At 43.2% G+C, this 22,503-nt stretch overlaps 1 protein-coding gene across 1 annotated transcript in view; it reads right to left on the bottom strand.

Moving 5' to 3' along the window:
- Nucleotides 1–22,160, bottom strand: part of PSTPIP2 (proline-serine-threonine phosphatase interacting protein 2) — a 79,351-nt gene extending 57,191 nt beyond the window's left edge. Inside the window, exon 1 of the mRNA XM_037805527.1 lies at nucleotides 21,884–22,160. Coding sequence (XP_037661455.1) covers nucleotides 21,884–21,916 — 33 coding nt within the window. The 5' untranslated portion in view covers nucleotides 21,917–22,160. The remainder of the gene's footprint in view (nucleotides 1–21,883) is intronic.
- Between the last annotated feature and the right edge of the window lie 343 nt (nucleotides 22,161–22,503).

Genomic DNA, 22,503 nt, shown 5'->3' with positions numbered 1-22,503 from the left:
ATGCAGGGAATTATTGATATTCTCACAAGCATTGGGGACTACAAATTTAGAAGGCCGAGCATCTATCTTGGGACTTGCCCTTATGAAGCTTGTTACTGAAAGGAGAGGCTAAGCCTACTTAAAATTGTTCCTGAGTCACTCCCAGAGAACCTCTTTCATTGGCTCAGATGTGGCCCCTCTCTCTAAGCCAACTCGGCAGGTAGACTTGCTGCCTTCCCCTCTATGTGGGACATGAATCCTATGGGTAAAAGCCTCCCTGGCAACATGGGATTGACTCCCAATGATGAGTCTGGACACAGCATTGAGGGATTGAGAAAGCCCTCTTGAACAAAAGGGGGAAGAGAAATGAAACAAAATAAAGTTTCAGTGTATGCCGGTTTGTTTGTATTATGTCCCCCAAAACACCATGTTCTTTGATGCAATCTTGTGTAGGCAGAAGTATTGGTGTTGATTAGGTTGGAAACTTTGGATTAAGTTGTTTCCATGGAGATGTGACTCACCCAACTATAGGTGATAACTCTGAATTATTTCCATAGAGGTGTGGCCCCACCCATTTAGTGTGGGTCTTGATTTAATCACTGGAATCCTTTAAAAACGCTGACTCAAATAGAAGGAGCTCAGTGATTCTGTAATTCAGAGAGACATTTTGAAGACAGCTATTGAAAGCTAATGCTGACATTTTGGAGAACACCATTTTGGAATGCCACCTGGAAGCAAGCAGACACCAGACACATGCCTTCCCAGCTAACAGAGGTTTTCCAGATGCCAATGGCCTTTCTCCAGTGAAGGTACCCTATTGTTGATGCCTTATCTTGGACACTTTATGGCCTTAAGACAGTAACTTTGTAACCAAATAAACCCCCTTTATAAATCCACTTCTGGTATTTTGCATAACGGCAGCATTAGCAAAGTGGAACACAGTGTCTGAGAGATTTCAAATGGAGTTGAGAGGTCATTCTGGAAGTTATTCTTATGAGTTATATAGATCTCCCTTTTTTAGTTTTAGTTTTAGTTTTTAGTGTATTGGAATAGCTAGAAGGAAATACCTGAAACCATTGAACTGCAAACCAGTAGCCCTGATTCTTGAAGACGATTATACAACTATATAGCTTACATGGTGTGATGTGATTGTGAAAACCTTGTGGCTCACACTCCCTTTATCAAGCGTATGGATAGATGAGTAGAAAAATGGGGACAAAAAGTAAATGAATAATGGGGGGGAATGGGAGGATAGGATGTTTTGGGTGTTCTGTTTGACTTGTATTTTTATTCTTTTTTTTTTTTTTTTGGAGGAATGAAAATGTTCAGAAATCTACTGTGGTGATTAATGCACAACTAAATGATGATACTGTGAACAACTGATTGTACACTGTGGATGATTGTATGGTATGTGAATACATCTCAATAAAACTAAATTTTAAAAAAATTAAATGCAAAATATTCAGTAATAAATTTTTAAAAGATTGTGAAAATATGTTCACTTGAAATTTTTTTTTCTGCCCCACCTTCAGGAATCCATAATAAGGAAACTCTTGTGCACATAAATAGAGCTGAATGGACCGGGGTGTTAATTTCAGCATTGTTTGTCAGAGTGAAAAACTGGAAAGCATGTAAATGTACATCAACCAGAGAAAGGTTCAGTAAATCCCAATACATCCACCCTGGTGGAATGGTATCCAGAAGTTAAAGAAAGAGCAAGGTGGATGGCTGGGTTCTAAAAAGATTAAAACAAGTCAAGAACTTTGTGTATGGGGTATGGTACCTTCGTATTTTTGCAGACTGCCCTGTCCACGTGAACGTGTGAGAACATGAATGTGTAGTAATTGCCCGGAATGAGCCACCCTCACTGTCAAGAATGGTTACAGAAAAAAACTGTCCACTTTTACATTTCAGAATTCCATGTTGCTTAAATATCTTCATCAAGTATATATTACTTCTTTTAATTCAATTTTATTGAGATATATTCACATACCACGCAGTCATACAAAGCATACAGTTGTTCACAGTACCATCATATAGTTGTGCGTTCATCACCAAAATTAATTTTTGAACATTTTCATTACCACACACACAAAAATAATAAGAATAAAAATTAAAGTGAAAAAGAAAAATTAAAGTAAAAAAGAACACTGGGTGCCTTTTTTTTTGCCCCCGTTTTTCTACTCATCCATCCATGCATTGGACAAAGGGGAGTGTGATCCACATGGCTTTCCCAATCACATTGTCACCCCTCATAAGCTACATGGTTATACAATCGTCTTCAAGATTCAAGGGTCCTGGTTGTAGTTTGAAAGTTTTAGGTCACTTAAAATTATAAAGCATTGCTAAAAGGAATGAAAGAACACCTACCATGTTTGCGGATTGAAAAAGTGATTATTGTTAAAGTGTCAACACTTGAACACACACTTCATAAAGAATATTCCTATGGCCAAAAAGGTCATGAAAAGTTGCCTGAAATCAAAAGTCATTAGGGAAATCAGATTAAAGTAACAATGTATCCTACTTCACACCTACTAGAAAGGAGAGAATTAAAGAGGACCTGGGATGATGGCAAGTGTGGTAGCCCAGGGCCCGGACTCTCCTAAATGGGAGTGGAGCCCCAAGCATGTATAGGTCTGCTTGACCAGGACAAATAAAACAATAAAACACCTTCCCCGAGGGAAAAGAATGTAATCGCGGGTGCAAAAGGACAGAAGCAGGACGGCACTGATTGTATCTAATATTCAATATCTTGAACATTAATCTTAGTAGAACATCAGGTCTTAAAACCCTTTAATGGTGACTAAGACCCAATGTCCTCATACAATATGGAATGTCTTTGTTCTAAAATCATACACATATTGCCCCTGGCACTCCTACCCCTTTGCGGGGCGCTACTGGACTGCCACCGCCGGAGACTCTCTCCTGTTTGTAAATCCTAATAAATCTATGTCTGCTTCGGTGCCTGGCGTGTTTTTCCGTCTCACGGCAGCACTGGCTTGTGCTCTTTACAAACTCAGTCTGGGCCCGAACAGCAAGTATATGAATTACCAGAACTTTCATGTCTTGCTGATGGGAGTTTAAAATGGTACATTTTAGAAAATGGTTTAGTGGTTTATCATAAAGCTAAACATACACATACTCTATGACCCGAAAATTCTTCTCCTAAGCATTTACCCAACAGAAATGAAAACATGTCTGCAAAAAAGACTTGTACAAGAATGTTCACAAGAGCTTTATTCAAAATAGCTGAAAACTGGAAACAACCCAAATATCTAATAACTGATAAATGGATAAGCAATTTGTGGTACTTCTAAGCAATAAAGAAGAAAGAACTACTGATACATGAAACTACATGGATGAATCTCAAAAACATGCTGTGTAAAAGATTCTAGACACAAAAAAATATTTACTGTATGATTCTAGGACAGGCAAAAGTCATTTCAGATAAAAGAAAGAAGTACAGTGATTGATTGCTTAGGTCAGAGATAAACTGGGGTCAACTGAGAAGGGTCATGAGGGAACTTTCTGGTGTGACCACACCCCCGTGTGACCCAAATTCCTATAAAGATATTTCTACAGAGGTGTGGGTTGTGTGGGTATATGCATTTTTCAAAACTCATCATTTTACCTTATGTAAATTACACCTCAAAAAAAATTAAAAAGGAAAAAAAGAGAAGATGCAGAAGAATGAGGGGAGGCATTTGCCAGAAGGAACAGGCTAAGCTGAGTGCTGGAGATAGGTCTGGACATGAAGTCCCGGTGAGTCACAGAGATGAGAGAAAGGGGTGGAGGGGAGGAGTCCAGGGAGACCTGGAAGACAGTAACCAGGGCCTAGGGCCCAGTAAGCTTTAATAATGCTCAAATTGTAAAAGAGAGAAAGGAGTAAAAAGCATTCAAGTTTTAATCATATAAATTATTCCTTTTATAATAATACCACTTAAAAAATTTTAAGACAAATATTTTCCAGATGTAGCAGATGTGTGAGCCAAAGAAGAGTAAAAGCAATCTTGTCATGAGTATATCAGCAGGCAGTGCAGATTGTATGGCGGTACAGATTCAGGGAAGGAAGAGGTTCCCCTGGGCTGCATGGTGGAGGGTAACTTCACTGCCCACCACCTCCCCCACCCCAGCTCTAGAGCTCCAGATCTGGATTTACTCCTTCAGTCAAGGCACATGCACTGCACCCGTCCTTCCTGCCCAGCCATGAGCACCATGATGCAAGGCCCTCTGAGAAACATGTTTACTTGCTCCTTCTCTACTTCTTGTATCCATCTTGTGGCCTCTGACAAAAGACATTTTTAAAAGCAGTGGGGAAGAAGGGGTACTAGCCCACTTTCAAGGCCATCATGAGGTTCCAGGTCCTGCCACCAGAGCCACCCGCATCTATTTCTGTGCTGTATCTGTCTGCTCCACACAGCCTCTCTAGCAGTGGGCTCCAACGACCAACTTTATGAGAATTACCCAGTTCGCGTGTTAAGTGTGCAAACCCCAGGTCCCATCCCATACCTGCTGATTTGGAACATGGGAGTAAGGCATGGGATTCTCCAGTTTTTACATGCCTTCCTAGTGACTGTAATGAATGTGAGAACTGCTACCATAGACAATATAAATGAAGAACAAGCATAGTTCCTGCCTAGAGGAACTTAACCGGAAAAAAAGTAGGATACATGCATATGAAACTAGTGAACACAGCTGAATGGAGACAGCAGAATGATGGTCATAAAAGTGCAAAGGAGAAGAGGCCAAAGAAGACTCTTGACATTTTGAAAGAGCCAATTTGGAATAAAAAATGCAAATAGACATTGTTGCCTTTTGGAAACCTGGAGAGCCCCACCGGAATGGGGAGGAGACCCCTTACTTTGCATTACATACAAAGACTGCATTTGTTTGATTCCTGGCTACACAGTGCATAAGTGTGTTGCACTTTGCATTAAAGGACCACAACCTGTTCCATAAAGTCTATGTGACAGGAGCTATTTCCATGTTTTACAGTGGAGAAAATATGACTCTAGAAAATGAAGTTCTTATCTCTGCCTCCAACCATAATAAAATATCTTCACTCTCCACCAACAATATTATCCAAATTCCTCAGTTGTTTATTAAGCTGTATGACATCAGTAGATTTGGGATAAAGACGGAGGATTCATTTTGCCTCCCTACCCTTTCAATCTGATCTTTTTTTCTTACTGTTTACCACCCAATAATTTATTACCAAAATGTATCAGACTTGCCTTATCAGCAAATATGGATTATTATTAATTAATATCAATGATTATTTCTAATATTAATTGAGTACTTGCTATGTGGCAAATAGCATACCAAGTATTTTACATGGAATATATCCTTTAATCCTGACAACTATCCAACGACATTATCACTATCTCCATTTTACAGGATAGGAAACTGAGGCTCAAAGTCTGTATACTTAAACCACTAAAGCCTGTATTCTTAAACCACTCAACCACACAGCTTCTGTTGCTTGAGGACAAGAGCTATATTTAACTTTCTGTCATTTAATCCATTTCCCTGTAATTCTAAATGGAAAGAACCCAGGCTTTAATGCCAGACCTGAGTTTGAGTCCCAGTTCTACCATTCACAAGCTATATGGCTGAGCCTAATAGCTCAGTCTCTGCCAGTGTCAATTTCCTAGGCTGTAAAATAAGATTGTTCGAAGGTTCAAAAGAAATAAACTGCTTTGTGTTTGTTAAGTGTTTCACAAACTAAAGGAATTAAAAAAGACCCATTCTAAAATGGGTCCACAAAAGCAAAAAAGCGTATGCATTTGGACCATGTGAATTTTTTTCATTGAAAGCAAACAATGGTGTATCCTGTTAACTATTCAAAACTTTGCATGTTGTGATCTGAGAAAGCAGCCAGAAAGGTATCAGAGATACTTCAGCAGTGGCTATGAATACTGCCCTCAGTGTTTGCAGCTATGTTCCCCTAAGCCTAAGGTCGAAGTCACTTGGTTGTGTCACCAGGTTCATCCTTCTCTTAAATAGAATGGGAATCTCCAGTGGACTGGGAAGGCAAAAAGAAATCTCATCCCAGCCCCTGCTTCAGCATTATTTCTACAAGCCCACAGTCTGCCCTCCTCACCTCCTACAACCTTGACTCAAACATCCCCAGCTGTCTAGACTAGATCCTCACTTGACATTTTTCCGTGTCTTAATGTCCCTCCAGTCAAGTCAGCCTGTAACAATGAAAAAGTCAAACTTCACTCCATTGAAAATAAGTTAAGTGAAAGCAGGACCTGAGGAAGTATGAAATGCAAGAACATATAAAAAATAGAAAGGAAAAAAAAAAAAAAAAAAAGACTAGAAGGCTATGCACCAAAATTTGAAAGCAATTCTCTGCTTAGAACGTTCTGTATTTTCCAAAATTTCCACAAAATGCCTATGTTACTTTTATAGCCTAAAATCTTTCTCCTTAAAGATGGCAAACCGAACTCTTTTATTTGTTTCTCACCTGTTCCCAAGCCCCACTAAAATAACAAATGATCCATAGCAACAACAGAAAATAGGTAAGGGCTTGATGAGACTTGAAATTTGTAAGAACTTCTACATATAAAAAGCAGACAGGACTAGATGGACAGAGATGAGGAGCCAGTATTCCAACACAGGCAAAACAGAGAAGAAAGTACACAGAATTCCCATCAAAGCCCTAGAAAAACCGCAGCTCCAGTCAGCAAAGGCTGGCTCTGAAACAGCCATGGAGAAATGGCAGGGTGCCTGGAGGACACCGGGAGCTCGGCCAGTGCCCTGCCCGCTCTGGGTGGAAGCAGAGCAGCTGGTGCTGACGTTTGCACCAACATCCCAGCCAGGGAGGATTCCATCTTAGCAGGGTCCTCAAATGGGTATGAAGACCAGAACAGCAACAGGCCAGCATCCCCAGGTGCCCTCCAAGCATCCACAGTAAAAATTGAAAGAAAAAACAGTTCAGTGCAGCTCTGAAGTCCTCTAAATGCCCTCCACTCCTTTCCCACTTTCTCACTCCAGACAGAGATAAAAATATCAGAAAGTATCATTATTTCTACATGATGTAAGCACGTATTTAGAAAACTGGAAATAATGAAGTGAAATGCAAATAACTGAATTAAACATAGAAAAAAGCAGTGGCTTTCCTATATGTCAATAATAAACAGTTAAAAATGTAATTTAAAATACAAAGGTCCTATGCACAATGCCAACAAAATTTATAAAATACTTAGGAATAAGCCTTTTTGAAGGAAAACTATAAAAACATTATCAGTGAACACAGACAAAGATCTCAATATAGGCTGAAATATCTCCTAGTACAAGATGAGAAGATCCAATGTTGGAAAGATTTAATTCTCTCCAAATAAATCTAAAAAGTTAAAATAATTTCCAACAAAATCCTAATGGGATTTCTTTTTTAGTTTTGCTCATTCTAAAGCCCACCTTAGAGTAGATGAATGAAAATGGCCTATAATATATTGAAAAAAACAAATAATGAGCTAGGACTTCTCCTACCATATAAAAACAAAACAAAACAAAACAAAAAACAAATGAACAACCAAAAAAAAACAGAATAGAGCTACCAAAAATTTTTAAAGCATACTATTGACTTGATAATCAGGTAAGTAAAATACAAATGACAGTTCATAAATGGCCTTATGTACATACAGGGATTTAGGATAAGTTAAAGGAAGCATTTGAAATCAGAAGCAAATGATGACTTATTCAGTAAATGGTTATTGTGACATCTTGCCAAAAATAAAAATAGAGCTCTTCCTAACGTCACATTCTAAAATAAATCCCTCGTGCATTAAAGGGCTAACCATGAAAATAATAAACATGTAAGAAGAAAATATAGGACTATATATTTTTTAAACATTGGAATGAGAGAGTTTTCTAAGTATGACTCCAGATTTATAAGACATAAAGGAAAAGACTAACAGATTAGCCTACTGAATTAAGAAAATACAGTTTCCCAAACTTGACTCCATCTGAAACAGAAACCTCAAACCAATTTCCACAAAAGAAAAAGAGAAAACAATCAAGGTGATACCCCACAGAAAAACAATAGGACCATATGTTTACACAGAGGAATTCTATTAAACCTTCAAAGACCAGATAGTCCCAAAGCCCATAAATTCATCAAGAGCATTGAAAATGAAGTAAAATATCCAATTCATCCTATAAAGCAGTATAACACTGATACTTAAACCTGAGAGAGTACAAAAAGAAAGTTATAAACTAAAATCATTATTAATGGAAATTAATCAAAAAGAGCTAAAATAGTTTTCCAGCCATGGAATGTGAGGATATCAGAGTTAAAGGACACCTTAGAGATCAAACTTATAATTAATTTCCATCTTTTCACAAATGAAGCAACTGAGCCTTAGGTTACAACTTGATCAAAGACATATTCTTAAATGAACAAATACATAAATGCAAAAAAAGTTACTCAACCAGCAACCTTCAAATAAATGCAATAATCTCCAAATCTGTGCACATCAGGCTGACTAATTTGCTTCTGAGGAATAACACAAAGTAAACCATTTTTTTACTCCAGAATCTACTCATCCTCCATGTGTCAGTGACTTAGCCTTCCCTGACCCCTGAATATGTGACTCTTATTTCTATTTGTTTCACTGGATCTTAATAAAATTAACAATAATTTGTGCTGTACTCGAGGAATTTTTTCAAGGTTTTAATTTAAATTTAGTTTAATTTTAGATTTAGTTAAATTTTAGTTTCACCACTGCCATTTCACCAAGGCCAGCCTAAGTTCAGTATATTTTGGGTCCATGACTTACGGGAACAAGAATGTTTTATGTATTTAAATTTCAGACTTATGCACGTCTTAAATATCAGGATTTTAGAAGCAAATTTTAGGAAGTATTTCTTCCAGTACATTTTCATCCAAGTCCACTGCCTTTTCTCCTTTTCTAACTCACTGATTTCTTAACCATCTTGATTCAGTGCACATCTTGAATGATTTTGAGCACAAAGAAGTGTTCAGGCATCTTAGAGGTGAAACACATGTGAAATGACATTCAATTAAGTTAGACTAATAAAATTCATTGAAATTAAGCTGCAACTAAAACAAAAAATTCAAAAATTGTTGAAACCATCCTCAGCAACACCCCATGCTTTACATTTCTAGGTGATTACTAGAAATAAGGTTTTAATGACTTGATCATTTCAGCGAATTGGCTTTTGCCAAACTGATTTTCAGCAATTTGGCTCACTTCCTGATGAAATCAAACAGTCTTTGTGTTCCTCAGACATACCAGGCCCTTTCCAACTCTCTGCCCCTCCCCGAGTCGTCTGCAAGACTGGCTCAACTATACTCTTCACATGTCAGCTCAAATGTCACCTCCTCAGAAAAGTCTCCTATGACCACTCTGTCCCCACATACACATCCAGTTTCTCTCCCTCCAATCTCTGTATGTGGTAGGCAGAACATCCCAAAGATGTCCAAGTCCTTATCCCTGGAACTTGTGATACGTTTAATTTACAGGGCAAAAGGGACTTTGCAGGTGGAATTAAATTAAGGACCTTTACATAGGGGGATGAACCTGGATTATCCAGATGGGCACAATATAATCACAAGGGTCTTTAAAAGAGTCAGAGAAGCAGAGTGTTGCAATTGCTGGCTTTGAAGACGAAAGACAGCAACAAGCCAAGGAATGCAAGGGGCCTCTAGAAGCTGAAAAAGCAAGCAACAGATTCTCCTCTAGGGCCTCAGAAGGAATGCATCCCTGCAGATACCTTGAGTTTAACCCAAGGAGATTTCTGACATCTAAATCTTTAAGATAATAAATGTGTGTTATTTTAAGCCACTAAGTAGGTGGTAACCTGCTAAAGCAGTGATAGGATACTCATACACCCTATTTACTTCCTTCACTGTAATTACCAAGATCCTTAATTGGATGGTATATTTATTTGGCTACTGTTGGTCTTAGATACTAAGATATAAACTCCCCAAATCTGGTACCATGCTTAGCACAAATTAGGCTCTCAGTATACTGTCAGGTATCATCATCCAAATGTTAGATGCTGATGCAGAAACTTACAGAGATTAGACCACTTTCCCAAGTCCACACAGCAACTGCAGAGCCAGGTAGGGATTCAAACCCAGATCTGCCCAGTGCTGAAGACTGTGTCACTGACCCCTCAAAGATAATGTCATGTAGTCAGCATCACGGCAGAGTATAAAGAGATCCCTGGGGGAGCAAAGGGGAGGGAACACCACTGCCAGGGCTGGTAAGATGAGGTCTCACAGAAGAGGACATTCAGGAAGTCTTGAGGAAGGATTTTCTAGGTGGAAATGTAAGGATGGAGATGATTATTTTTGCTTAGATAATTTGAAATTTTTTTGTCTATTGAAATAGTAAAACTTAGAACTCACAGAGATGGGAGTTGAGAGGAAGAGGAAATAAAAAGTTTGGAAACTATTAACAGAAGGTGGTTTGGGGTAAGGGAATCCCTAGAGCCATCAGAGAGAGCATGGCCCTGCTGACACCTTGATTTTGGATTTCTAGGTTCCAGAACTGAGAGAGAATAAATTACTGTTGTTTCAAGCCACACAGTTTGTGGTAATTTGTTACAGCAGATTTAGGAAACAAATACAGGGAGGTTGAAAATATTTCCATATATTTACAAGTCAGACACTCGTTTGTGAATTGGAAAAGTTCCTTTTAAAACAGGCAAATGGCACGATAGAGCAAAGATGCGAGGAAAGCAGGTGGATAAAGAGATTTCTACTACAAGGGAAAACCTAGTATTTTTAGACTGCCTCTTTCTTGTTTAATATATACCTTATTAAACTTCAGGTGGGCTTCCTCACTGTCTTTGCTCCTCTGGCAGCCCTGAGCACACCCCTTCTCTCCCTTCCTTCACTCTCTATAGCAGACTTGCTTAGCCATCTCAGGAGCCCCTTTCTGAGCCCCAGAGTCCCAGAGGCCCAGGAAGGGCTGGGATGGTAGAGAATCCTGAGGCTGGGCTGGGTCCATTTTTCATGTTCAGATGGTCCCTTAGCAGATCAGGGAATTCCCAGGAATCCCTTCTGCAGAATGAAATCATTACTTTTGTTCTCCCAATCCCCCTCTCTGTCTTCTCCCTAGCCCAACTTGAACCCAGGCCTCCCTTCTGCTGTGTCCTGCCCTTTTCTGAAGTGCCCATCATGCCCAAAGGACACTTTTTTCCAGGGCCAAGACTAGGATGAGGCAAGTGAGGCAAGACAGTGCAAGCACAGGACTTAACTGTGTTTATTTTAAATTTTGGCATTTTGTTCTCCATGGATTTCATTGAATTAATTTTGATTTTTTAAATTTTGCATACCTGAGTCTTCAAGAAGTGGCCCCTGAGAGGACCAGACAGAGTCCCCTCTCCTGGACTTGAATCACCTCCCTAGGGGGTGAAGCTCCTGTGCACCCTAAAGAGAAAACCCTGGCCTTGGAGTGGACGTATGACAGGTCCTGTCCCTGTGGGCTGATCCACTTTCAACTGGGTTTGACACTTTCATTCTACTCTCTGAATGTGTGCAACTTGTTCTTTTTTTAATAATTCAAAAAAACTTTTAATTTTTATTATTAATCACAATTAATTTATTGTAGAAAAACTTAAAAGTACAGATAAGCAAAGAGGAAATATTTTTCATGTATTTCTCAAATCACATGAAATCCCAGAGCAAACAATAGTTAACATTTCAATGTATAAGCCCCAGATATTGTCTTAATGGCATATGGCTCTGTCTTCATGTTTTTTAAATACAAATGAGGACTTATCTTACAAATTGTTTAGTAACTTCCTTGTAAACTAATATTTTATAAATATCTTTCCTGGGTGCTTGTTTTAAATCATGTTTTTTTTTTAGGGATTGTTCTAACAATTCCTTGAATTTTTAAAGTATTTTCCACTAATCATTAGCTCATTCAATTTTCAAAAGTTTAGTTGCAGAGACACAGCAGTATTACGACATAATACTGCATTATTCACAATTCCACCTTCTTCACACAACTATAACCTGTTTTATCATTTGAGCCACATTATAGTCCTAGGAATGGAGTAGCCAGATATCATTATCCTCATTGTACAACAGGAAACTGAAGCCCAGAGTGGTTGGCTGGGTGGCTTTGGACCTGTCACTCTGTCAGTTTTAGATAGGTACAAGGCCGGCAGGGCTGTGGCTGCCCTAGGCCCTCCCTCCCCACTTCCGGCCCTCCCCTCGCTCCAGTGAATCACAATTCCCGCCAAAGCGCTTCTCTAAAGCCCCATAAGCATCCCAGGCCTCCCGCTCCCCGATTGGCCAAGACCGGAAACCCCGCCCACTCGTGTCCTTCCTCTGCCCGGGTGGGGCAGCTTCTAATCTGCAGAACCCTTTGGCCCTGGGGCCTTTCAGTTTGGTTCCCGCAAGGAAGGGTCACGGCGCTGGCCAGCAAGTGCGATGAACGTGCACTATGTACTCCCTTCGACTTAAAACTGAGGACTCCTGGAGGAGCACTGAAGCCCGTCATACAGGGGGCAAACTCTCCACCTGGCTGCCCAGGGAAGGGCAACTCCAGCCTCTCAGCCAGGGAGAGACCGCCCTGGGCTGTGGCTGGTCAGTCAAGGCTGACCACTCTTAGGGGCAGGAATTAGGAGGCAATCCTGATTGGACAGGAAGGTGCTAACAGCACAGGTAGAGAGATGAGGAAGCCAGAAGGCCGGAGGACTCATCAGCAGTGCCAGATCTGGCCATGAATCGGCAGGAGCGCTGGCAAGGCCCTGAAGTAAAGACCTTTAATTCCTGAGAATTAGGTCTTTTTGGAGCCCCAGACCAGGTCGCGTAAGGCAGGACCTACGTCTCCCTGGGACGGAGAAAGCGTAGCGTCTGTATCCTCAGAGCAAATTCCAAGAGGCAGGAAGAAGTTAAGGGGCTCGGACGTGTTGAATTTCTAGGGACTGGGGACATGTGTAAGCTCTATTGCCATTTCTGAGCCTGTCCTTTCAAACTGTCATTTTTAAAATGGAAATAGTAAAGCGTTCAAATAGAAGCAGAGACTGAGAGCTGCTGGGCAAGAGTAGAGAGGGAAGGCGTGACGACTTTCTCTGAGAGTTGGGCTCCTGTCCACCCCTCAGCAAAACCAAACCCCAAAGTTAGCTAGAGTCCTGCCCCTTAGAAGGCAGAGGAACTCTGAACCATCTTTACTCAGGCGTAATCTTCAGGTAGCAGGTGGGATCCTGGCCGGGTACCCGAACCAGCTTATTCAAGTATTCCTTCTGCAGGGCGCAGTGCCAGACCCTCCCAGCTAGGCATTCTGCAAATATAGTTAGTTCCCCCATCTTGCTGCATGCCCAGTACTATTCTAGCCCTTTTTAAGGGTTGATGCCTCATAACATCCACAGAGCAGGGCCTGCCCACATTTTACCCTGTTAAATCATTCCTTTTATCTGGAGGAAAGTAGTGTCCCACAATGTCCACATGTGTGTTTATCCCCGTAATAAGAGCATCTTGACACTCAGGGCAGGTTCAATCTCCTCCTGACTTTTCAGGGCCACACAGATCTTTGCCTTCTGCAAACCTCCTAACACCTAAGGGGTCACACACAAAGGCTCATTAAATATTGAGTAAAAATCTAACCACAGGAAAGCTAGAAGAAAAATAATTTATCAAGCTTTCATAGAGGGAAGAATTGTTTAAACCATGATGCTAATAGATGAAATCATAAGATTAGATCAATAAATTTGATATATAAAGTTTTTTCAAGGTGTATATACACATTTAATTATAATTATCATTTTACAGAAGAGGATACTAAGCTTAGGAAGGTTAAGCAATGTGAACAAGGTCACATACCACAGCTTGAAAAAAGAGGAGCTGGGATTCAAACCCAGGGAAGTCCAATACAAAAATTTGAGTCCTGACCACTGCCCTACACTGCCACATGCCCAAAGTAGATATTAGCATATGTGAATTGTACACATACCTATATGTATATATACAAGAATATATATTCAAACATTTGTAACAAATGACATAGAATATTTTTATCATATCAGAAGGTAATATAAATTTTAAGTAAAGCAAGAGGAAGGAAACAAACCATTTGTAAAAGAAGAAATACAAGAATACAAACAAATGTTCACTCTCTCTGGTGATAAAAATACAAATGAAAGCTTAATAAGGTGCCAGCTGTTGCTTATTAAATAGGCAGAAAAATACCAAAAAGACCATGACTGATGTGGTGAAACTGGTATCTTCCGATATTAGTGAGGACACTGGGAATATGCATGCACTTTTGGAAATCAGTTTGGTTCTACAGCTCAAACCTTAAAAAATGTCTCAGTCATTCAACAGATATCACTGTGAATATATTATGTGCCTGGCATGGAACCAGGTACTGTTGGAGTAACCAGATAAGAGTAAAGGTCCCAACACCAGGGGTGATCATAGAGCCCTGGAATGACCAGCTTGGGAAGTAAACATCATCCTTGTCTAGGCCACTGTTGTTTTTCACTTTTCTGTTACTTGTGGCTGAACCTAATCCTACTAATACAGAAGATAAGTGAGCTTTCATTAGCTGGTGTCTGGTTTCCTAATGGACTAGGAAGCAATACCACCAAAATAGAGTGAGAATATGGGAGGAAAGTAGAGGTCTGAGTAGAGTGGAAATTTATGAAATTATCATGAGGAAAGGGAGAGAGTGATCTTATTAGAGAAACATAGTAAGATGACTGGGCAGTGCCAAGTTCTTTCATGAGTTTCCCAAAATAGATATTTAAGACAGAATCTAAACCACTAAAAAAAATACCCTGCTTGAATGAAGATATGCATCACAACAATATTTACTGTACAAACTTTGGAAAATTACATAAATGCCAAACAGCAATAGTAATATAACTTATAATATTATGTTATATTAATAATATATTAATAAATTATTATATTAATATTATATAATTATTAAGATTGTAAAGTTTATCATATTTTAATTGAGAAAGTAAAATACAAAATAGTATATACACTATTATCACAACTATGCATGGAGGAACAAATTGGAAAAAGTACCAAATTGCTAATAATATATTTTAAATTTCCTTGATTTTGTTATATTAACATTAAAAACTATTATTTTAAATCTTCATATGAGACTCATCTCCATGAGTAGGTAATAATCTCTTAAAGGTCAGATGTCTTGTGTCTATCTTTCTATGACCCCATAGCAGCTAACCCAAGACTAGCACTCAGAACTTCATGGATATTTGTTGAGTTGTACTGCAAGAACCTTTCTCCCTTAAACCAGTTACTTTGTGTTCTCTGTTGGTCACAAGGTCTCTTACCATGTGGTCAGCACAAAGCATGTGGGCTTTGCTCCTTCCTGGGTACTGTGCCCCTTCTAGGTTATGGGCTTCTAGTGGCAATATCATTCTCCTGAGCAGGAGATCATCAGCCAGCCAGTCATAGTGAAACAAGTTCTTTGAGATCAAGGAATGACACTTCCCACTAAAGGGAGCGCAAAGATGGAGCATTCACTTGGACGAGTACCCTCCATCCCTCCATTCCCAAGGATGTGCAGGATACCTTGGGAACAGGTGGGAGGGGAAAGCTAATCGGTTAGTTGGAAACAATAATTCATTTTTTGGCTTCCAGTAACTAACCAAGGTGTGCCACACTAGAGTAAGCGAGAGAGAAATGGTAAGTGATAAGAGCTCAAGGAGCAGGCAGGGCTGAGCCAGGCAGGGCCTTGAAGGTCACTGGCAAGCATTTGGATTCCAAGTGCAATGGGAAGACTTTAGAGCAATTTAAGCAGGGGAACAACACAGCTTGAGCTCTTTAGATGACACAGGATCTGGAAAACATGGATGCAACTCAAGAGAGCACAGAAGGGAAGCCCCAGGATGACAGCTGTGCAGCAAGGGCTGGAAAATAACCAGTCCAGCCTGGAAGGTCTCCAGAGGAGATGGGGCTAAGGAAGATTTTTGAAAATATTGATATGCTGAAGCATTTAAAAAACAAATGGGCCTTTTCTCCTCCATTATTAGATCCTGTTCAGGATCACATATTGCATCTAATTGTCATTGTCTCTTTAGTTACTCATTCTCTTTTTTTCTAATCGTGGGAACATACATACAACATAAAGTCTCCCATCTCAACCACTTGCAAGCATGCCATTCAGTGGGATTAATCACATTCACTATGTTGCAGGACCCTCACCACCTTCTACTATTAAAACTTTCCCATGTCCCCAGACAGAAATCCTACACCCATTATGCATTAACTCCTCAGTCTCCCTGACTCCCAACCCTGGCAACCTGCAATTTAATTTCTGTCTCTAAGAGCTTGCATATTTCCCAACATTTTCTTTGTAGTTGTCATGGGGCTTAAATTTAACATCCTGAATCTATACTTAGATACCAACTTAACTTCAATGGTATACACAAAGTGTTACTCTGATTTAAATATATATATATTTATATTAACTTCCTAGCCCCAAACCATCACACCTTTCCACTTGTTCAGATTTTGTTTTATATATTTCAATAAGAAGTTTGATTTTCTTTAAACCGTAGATCCCATGCCTCTCATTAAATTTTTAAGAAGATACAGAAAGATAAAAGGATTTTGACAATTATTTTAAAGTTAGATCCCTCTGGCTGCTCTGGGAAAAATGAATGGAGAAGGGCAATTGCTGATGGCTTTATCTTATCTTTGCCACTAGGTAAGACAATACAAAATAGCCCTCATGGTATGTTTCTAGGGACCAATTTCTAAAGGAGACTATTAAAAAATTACAGCAATAGCCTAAACATGATAACATTGCATAAAATAACATATGGGGTCAGCATGGAGGGTATGTTGTGATAATCTGTTTTCTTCTCTGTTCATTATGAGAAAAAAAGAGGCAGCCTCCCACATTGATCTTGGCACTTTATAGAGAAAAGTCATTGAGCAAAGGTGGATGTGGCATGCTTCCGAGATACAGTGACACTCCAGAATGATAAGAATCCAATCTGGTCAAAGGTTCCAAGCAGAGGGACAGCCCTCGGTCCACAGCAGGGCAATGAGCAAGTTCAGACAGACCCAAGACTTTCCCTGGTCAATCCTCAGACAGAGCAGAGGGGCTCCTCCCACTGCAGGCTCAGTGGCTCAGGGTTGGGGGCAGTGCTGGGAGTAGACACTGGGGAGCTGAACTGCAACAAGAGCCATGGGAATCAGCAAGGCCAGGTCAAAATAAGGATCGAGAGGAACTCCTGGGACCTCACACCCAAGTGAAGAAGAGCCTGGAAATCCCCTGGGCTGGGAGGTCACTGCTTTCATGGACCTCTTCTGGAACAGGTTCTACAGTCACCTGTGCACACTCACATCTGAAAGATACTTGTGTCTGATGAGGCCAAAGACTGGAATTTTTCCTCCTCTGTGGCTCAGCCATTGCCCTAGGACTTTGGAAACCATACCCATAGTCAATGTCTTGTTCTGATGAGAAGCCATCAAAGTTAACCAAGATGGATCATACAGCACTGCTTAACCGAACCACAGAGAAGGTAACTGTAAGGAAAGGTGGAAGAGAACACCCAGGTGTGCACCATGCCAGGCAAACTCCCATTGGGACATTCCAGTTTTAGAGTACACTATTATTCCCTTTTCAAACAGATCAACCAAAAGTCTCCCTTAAATAAACATTGTCATGGGGCATTTGAATAAGATTATTTATAAAGACTGCTGAGTCATAACTTTTCAGGAACATCTACCTAATTTGATCATGACCTCGCAACTTCCTTGAACATTCTGCTCTTGGGCCGGTGATGGTGCATTTCTGGTTGTATCCCTCCCTCTCTGCTTCTCTTTTCTTCCCCCTTTCTCCTCCTGCCTAAACACGGGAATTTGCTAACAGCGCTTCATTTTATACCTCGTATCTCTTCTTTCTTTCTCTTTGAGAAAATGTCACTCACTTTCTTTGTTATTTCTGTACTGATGATAATAATAGCTGACAATTATAAGTGCTCATGGGGTCAGGGAGGGGAGGCAGGCACTGTAGTAAACTCCCTTGTTTAATCCTAACATAGGGTCGGCACTGTTATGATCCCCATTTTTACACATGGAGAAATTGAGGCTTGGGGACTTGAAGTAAGCTGCATGAGGTCACCCAGCTAGAAATGGGCAGAACTGGGATTCACACTTGGGATTGAGAGCATCTGCTGGGAGCCAATGATGCTCCTGTACTTCAAGCTACTCAGTGTGCAATCTGGACCAGATACCCTTCCCAAGAGGCGAGGCAGTCTCCACCAGCCCCTCAAAGCCAGAATACCCACCACCGGACAGCAGGCTGCATAGGTGGCATGTTTGCACGGGTTGTTAAACTATTCAAACACTCCCAGACTCTGCTTCCTGGCCATCCTGACCTCCCCTCACTCCTCACATGATTTCCCCATATCCAGCAGTCCTGGCATGATGTGGGGTACGATGGTTTGAAGCTTTATGTACCCCAGAAGATCATGTTCTTAAAGCCAATCCACTCCTGTGGGTGTTGACCAATTGTAATGGGACCTTCTGATTAGTTTATTTCAGTTGATGCATGCCCCACGTGGGTCTTAATCCTCTTACTAGAGTCCTTTATAAGGATGAAATTCAGAGAAACATAGGGAAGCTGAAAGAGAAAGCCACAGAAGCTCAGAAAGAAAGCCACAGACAGAGCAGTCAGAAGCTGAAAGCTAAGAAACACATAAGGACAAGCAGACACTGCCATGTGCCTTCCCATGTGAGAGAGAGTCCAGGATTTCCTTGATTTCTGATACCTTGATTTGGACATGTTTCACTGCCTCAGAACTATATGCTTGTAAACTAATAATTCCTTATTGTTAAAAGCCAGCCCATTCCTGGTATAATGCATTTCATCAGCTTGAGCAAACTAAAACACAGTGGGAGGAAGCTTCAGGACTCTGCTGGCCTCGGTCCTCGACAGTGCAACACCTGTGGTTAAATAGGTTCAATACTACTTCTGCCTCCTCCTTCTCCTTCCCTTTCCACATGCCAATTCCTTCTCCTGACTTCCTTATTTCTGGGGCCCACACCTCATTCTCCAGTTCACCTTACACAGCGTCTCCTCCTAGAACTCCTACTCCTACTGTTCACCTCCATTCGGTTGTCTCATCCTATTCTTCTCACCTCCTTTACCGCTGTGATTTCTGCCACCTGTCTCCTCCTTTTCCCCCTCCCTGCGGTCTCTACCCTGGAATGGACACTCTCTACCTCTTGACCAGACCACCTGCTTGGACTCTGCTGGAATCTTCCCACCCCCAGCCCCATCCTCCTTCACATTCTTGGGGTCAGACATTCACGACCACAGTTTGTGCACTCTGCTCCATGAGAATCTACTTTCCACCCAAGCTTGTTGCAAGTGGTGGCTTTGCCCCCTGCAAATCTCACCTCCATTAGAGCATCTTAGAGAGAGGGGGGATTTCATAAATATTTATTAAATTTAATACATCAAAACACACCCACATTTCCAAAGTTTTCTAGCTTATCCAATCACAACCTTCTCTTACCCATGAATCATGAGTTATTGCCAGCTCTATGAATACCCTTGTCTCCCCTATGCCAGGAAAGTGTAAATGTCTCCCAGGCAGCCCTTGGGTCTCCAACAGCTTCCTTCTGCCTGTTTCTCCCAAGTCCTGGCTGGGTCCTGTCTGCCCAATTCCTGGGCATGCATATGCAAAGCACTATGCCAGGTACTCAGAGTTCAGCTGGTGACAACCCCCAGTGCTACCCTCCCAGAACTGGAGATTGTAGGTAGAGAAGAAAGATACTCATATGGAGAGTTGAATATTGACCCATCATCTGCCCCTGGCAGTGCCAAATGGGCCATGCAGAGAGCTACAAAGGATGCCCTTGCTCAGCACCAGCATTGTGGAGGCACTCACCAAGCAGATAGACCTGGCAGAGTCCTGCCCTCTATTTAATAGCTCTAGCACCTTGGATATTGCTTAACCTAGCTGCCACTCAGTTTCCTCATCTGTAAAATGGGAGAGTAGCTGTGAGGCTTAAATGAGTAGTATGTGTAAACTGTTTCGACAGTGCTTGATACAGAGTCTGAGCTCAGTAATGTTAGCTGTTATTGCTTTTATTATTTGACATTCCATTAGAGATGGAAGACACTTTGGCAACCTAGGACTATCTCACAGGATTTCAGAGACACCTCTGAATGTATAAGCCCAGAAAATTTCTCCCCAGACCTTTGCCCAACCTCTAACTCCCAACCCAGATCTCTACTTCCTCCCTGGGCCATTCCTACATCTGGTCTGCATCTGGAACTGCTGGGGGTGCTACTTAAGCTGGCCCAGGAGAGGGGTGGAGGTGGGGGTGGTTTCTGAGGATGGAGGCAGCTGCTCTCACACTTTCAGCTTTATAGACCCACTTTACTTATTTAACAAACACATGCTGAGCACCCCCTGTGTGCCAGCCTCTGGCAGGGGCAGGGGAAGGGGCATTCAAAGCAAACCCAGTGCCTATCCACAAGGTGCTCACATGCTTGTAGGTCCCCAAATTCAAAGTCATACACTGACAAATGTGAAGAAGGAACAGAATACATGCCATATGAGCAGGGTAACAGCCTACAGGGAGCAATGAGGAAAAGCTTCCCTGAAGAGGTGACATTTGGGCCGAGATCTGAAAACCCAAAGTGTAACACTGGGTGTCACACTCTGTGGGGGGAAAGGCAGGTCTCCCCGCCCTGTTTTCTCCCATGACTATCATGGGGCCCAAACATCCTTTATTCCACCTGAAGAATTCCCAAGGCTCTTTGCAGGGCCAGCAGGTACCCTCTGTGTCCCAGGAGAACCTCAAAAACCCCAGGAAAAGGGGCCTGGCAAAGCAGGGCCTAAACTGTGTCACTGAGGCCACGGAGCCAGGTTCCTCTGCCCCGCAGCCCTCCAAGGGAGAGAGGGACCTGCTAGTCAGCTGTGAAGCTAAATGGGGGTGGGGATGCGAGGGACAAGCAGGGTCCCAGGCAAGGAATTGTGGCCCCTTGGCAGCTGCAGATCAACTTTGAGTCATGCGGTTACCTGCTCCTGCCTTAAAGGGATGACGGCCATCCCTCTAAACGAGGGGGCATGGACCCTTGATGGCACCTGGAGAGTGGGAGGACAGTGGCGAAGAGGACTGGACGCGGAGGACGCCGGCGGGCGGCAGACCCGCTGGCTCCGGGCTGGGCCGACCCCGCCGCGCTCGGGTGTCCCCATCAGCTTGTAGAGTCTCACACCCGTGGTGCCCACACACCCGGCCTCCCCACGGTGCCCGGCCGGGCCTTCGCCCTGGGGAGGGAACTCAGAGAACCGTCACAGCCTCGGACAAGGGCTCGCAACTTCTGCTAAGGGAACTCTCTCTTCTAGGGTCTGAACAGAGAACTCGGGGCACTAACCGAGCTGGGACCGATAGTACAGTTCCTCGAACCTGGAAAAGCGACGCCCCCCGGGGCAGTCAGCCCGGCGGAGCTCCCAAGTTCCCACCCCGGCCTCCCAAATCTGCTCACGACGCAGCCTTCGGGACACCAGCGACTCTCCCCGGACGGGTCACTCCTCCCTTAGGGTTTCCTCCTCCGTGAGCTGAGGGGTGGATGGCCCCACTCTAGGGTGGCCCCGGCTCTTCCAGGCCACGGGGTCCGCGCTGCTGGGGGCACGGGCGGTGGAGGGTGGACCCCCGGGCCCGACCCCGAGGGCCTGCGGGCTGGAGGAAGGGCAGGAACGCCCGCTGGGGCTCTGCCACTCGAGCAGCCCGCCGGACAGCCGGCACCGAGCGGCCGGACGCCCCGGAGCAGACGCGCGGGCGGCGCTGTGCCGCGCCCGGGTCCCTCCCGAGCCGCGAGGACGCGCCGGGCGGGCACAGTCCCTCGAGCGGCCCCGGAGCTGGGCGTCCGCCCCGCCGTCGCTTCCTTCTGGCCTCCCGCCGACTCACCCAAAAGTTCTCCTTGAACAGGGAGCCCTTCATGGCCGGCGCGAGTCGGCGGGTGCGGCGGGGAGTCGGGCTGACAGTCACCGCCGCCGTCCGGGGCCGCAACTTCTGAGTCCCACGGACGCGCAGGGAAGCCCGCCCCCGGGTCCTAAACCACTCCGGATTCGGCCGCCGGGGATCCCCGCTCTCGGCTCCCTCCCCGCGGTGAGGGGAAGGACCCGCCGCGCGCCCGCCGCCTAGGGGTGCACTCAGGCCTGTTTCCGGTCCAGCAGCGAGAACTCACTCAGCCCTAGGGATTCCCCCCTCCGCCCCCGCCTTTCAGGAAGCCTCTGAGGACGGGAAGGAACTGGGCCTCTTTCCCGAATTCCGCTCGGGTTCCTGCCCACAAGGCACCCACACAACCGAATTCCTCGCAGAAATCCAGGCTCTGTGGGGTGGTGGAGGGAGTCCTGGGCCCCTCCTGCCCAGAGGGTGGTCGTGCGGGGCCGGGTGTAAGCTCCGTGAAGCCTGGCGACTGATGACGCCGCGTTAAAGGTGTAGACGCCTGAGCGAGTCGTGGCACGGCCCCAGGTGCGCCCGCTCCAGATCAGCTTCTGGGACCCAATTTAGTCTAACGTGTCATG

This window comes from Choloepus didactylus, chromosome 16 (assembly GCF_015220235.1).
Source record: "Choloepus didactylus isolate mChoDid1 chromosome 16, mChoDid1.pri, whole genome shotgun sequence".
Lineage (NCBI taxonomy): Eukaryota > Metazoa > Chordata > Mammalia > Pilosa > Megalonychidae > Choloepus > Choloepus didactylus.
Note: the sequence above shows the minus strand (reverse complement) of the source record. Positions and strands in the feature narration are given on the sequence as shown.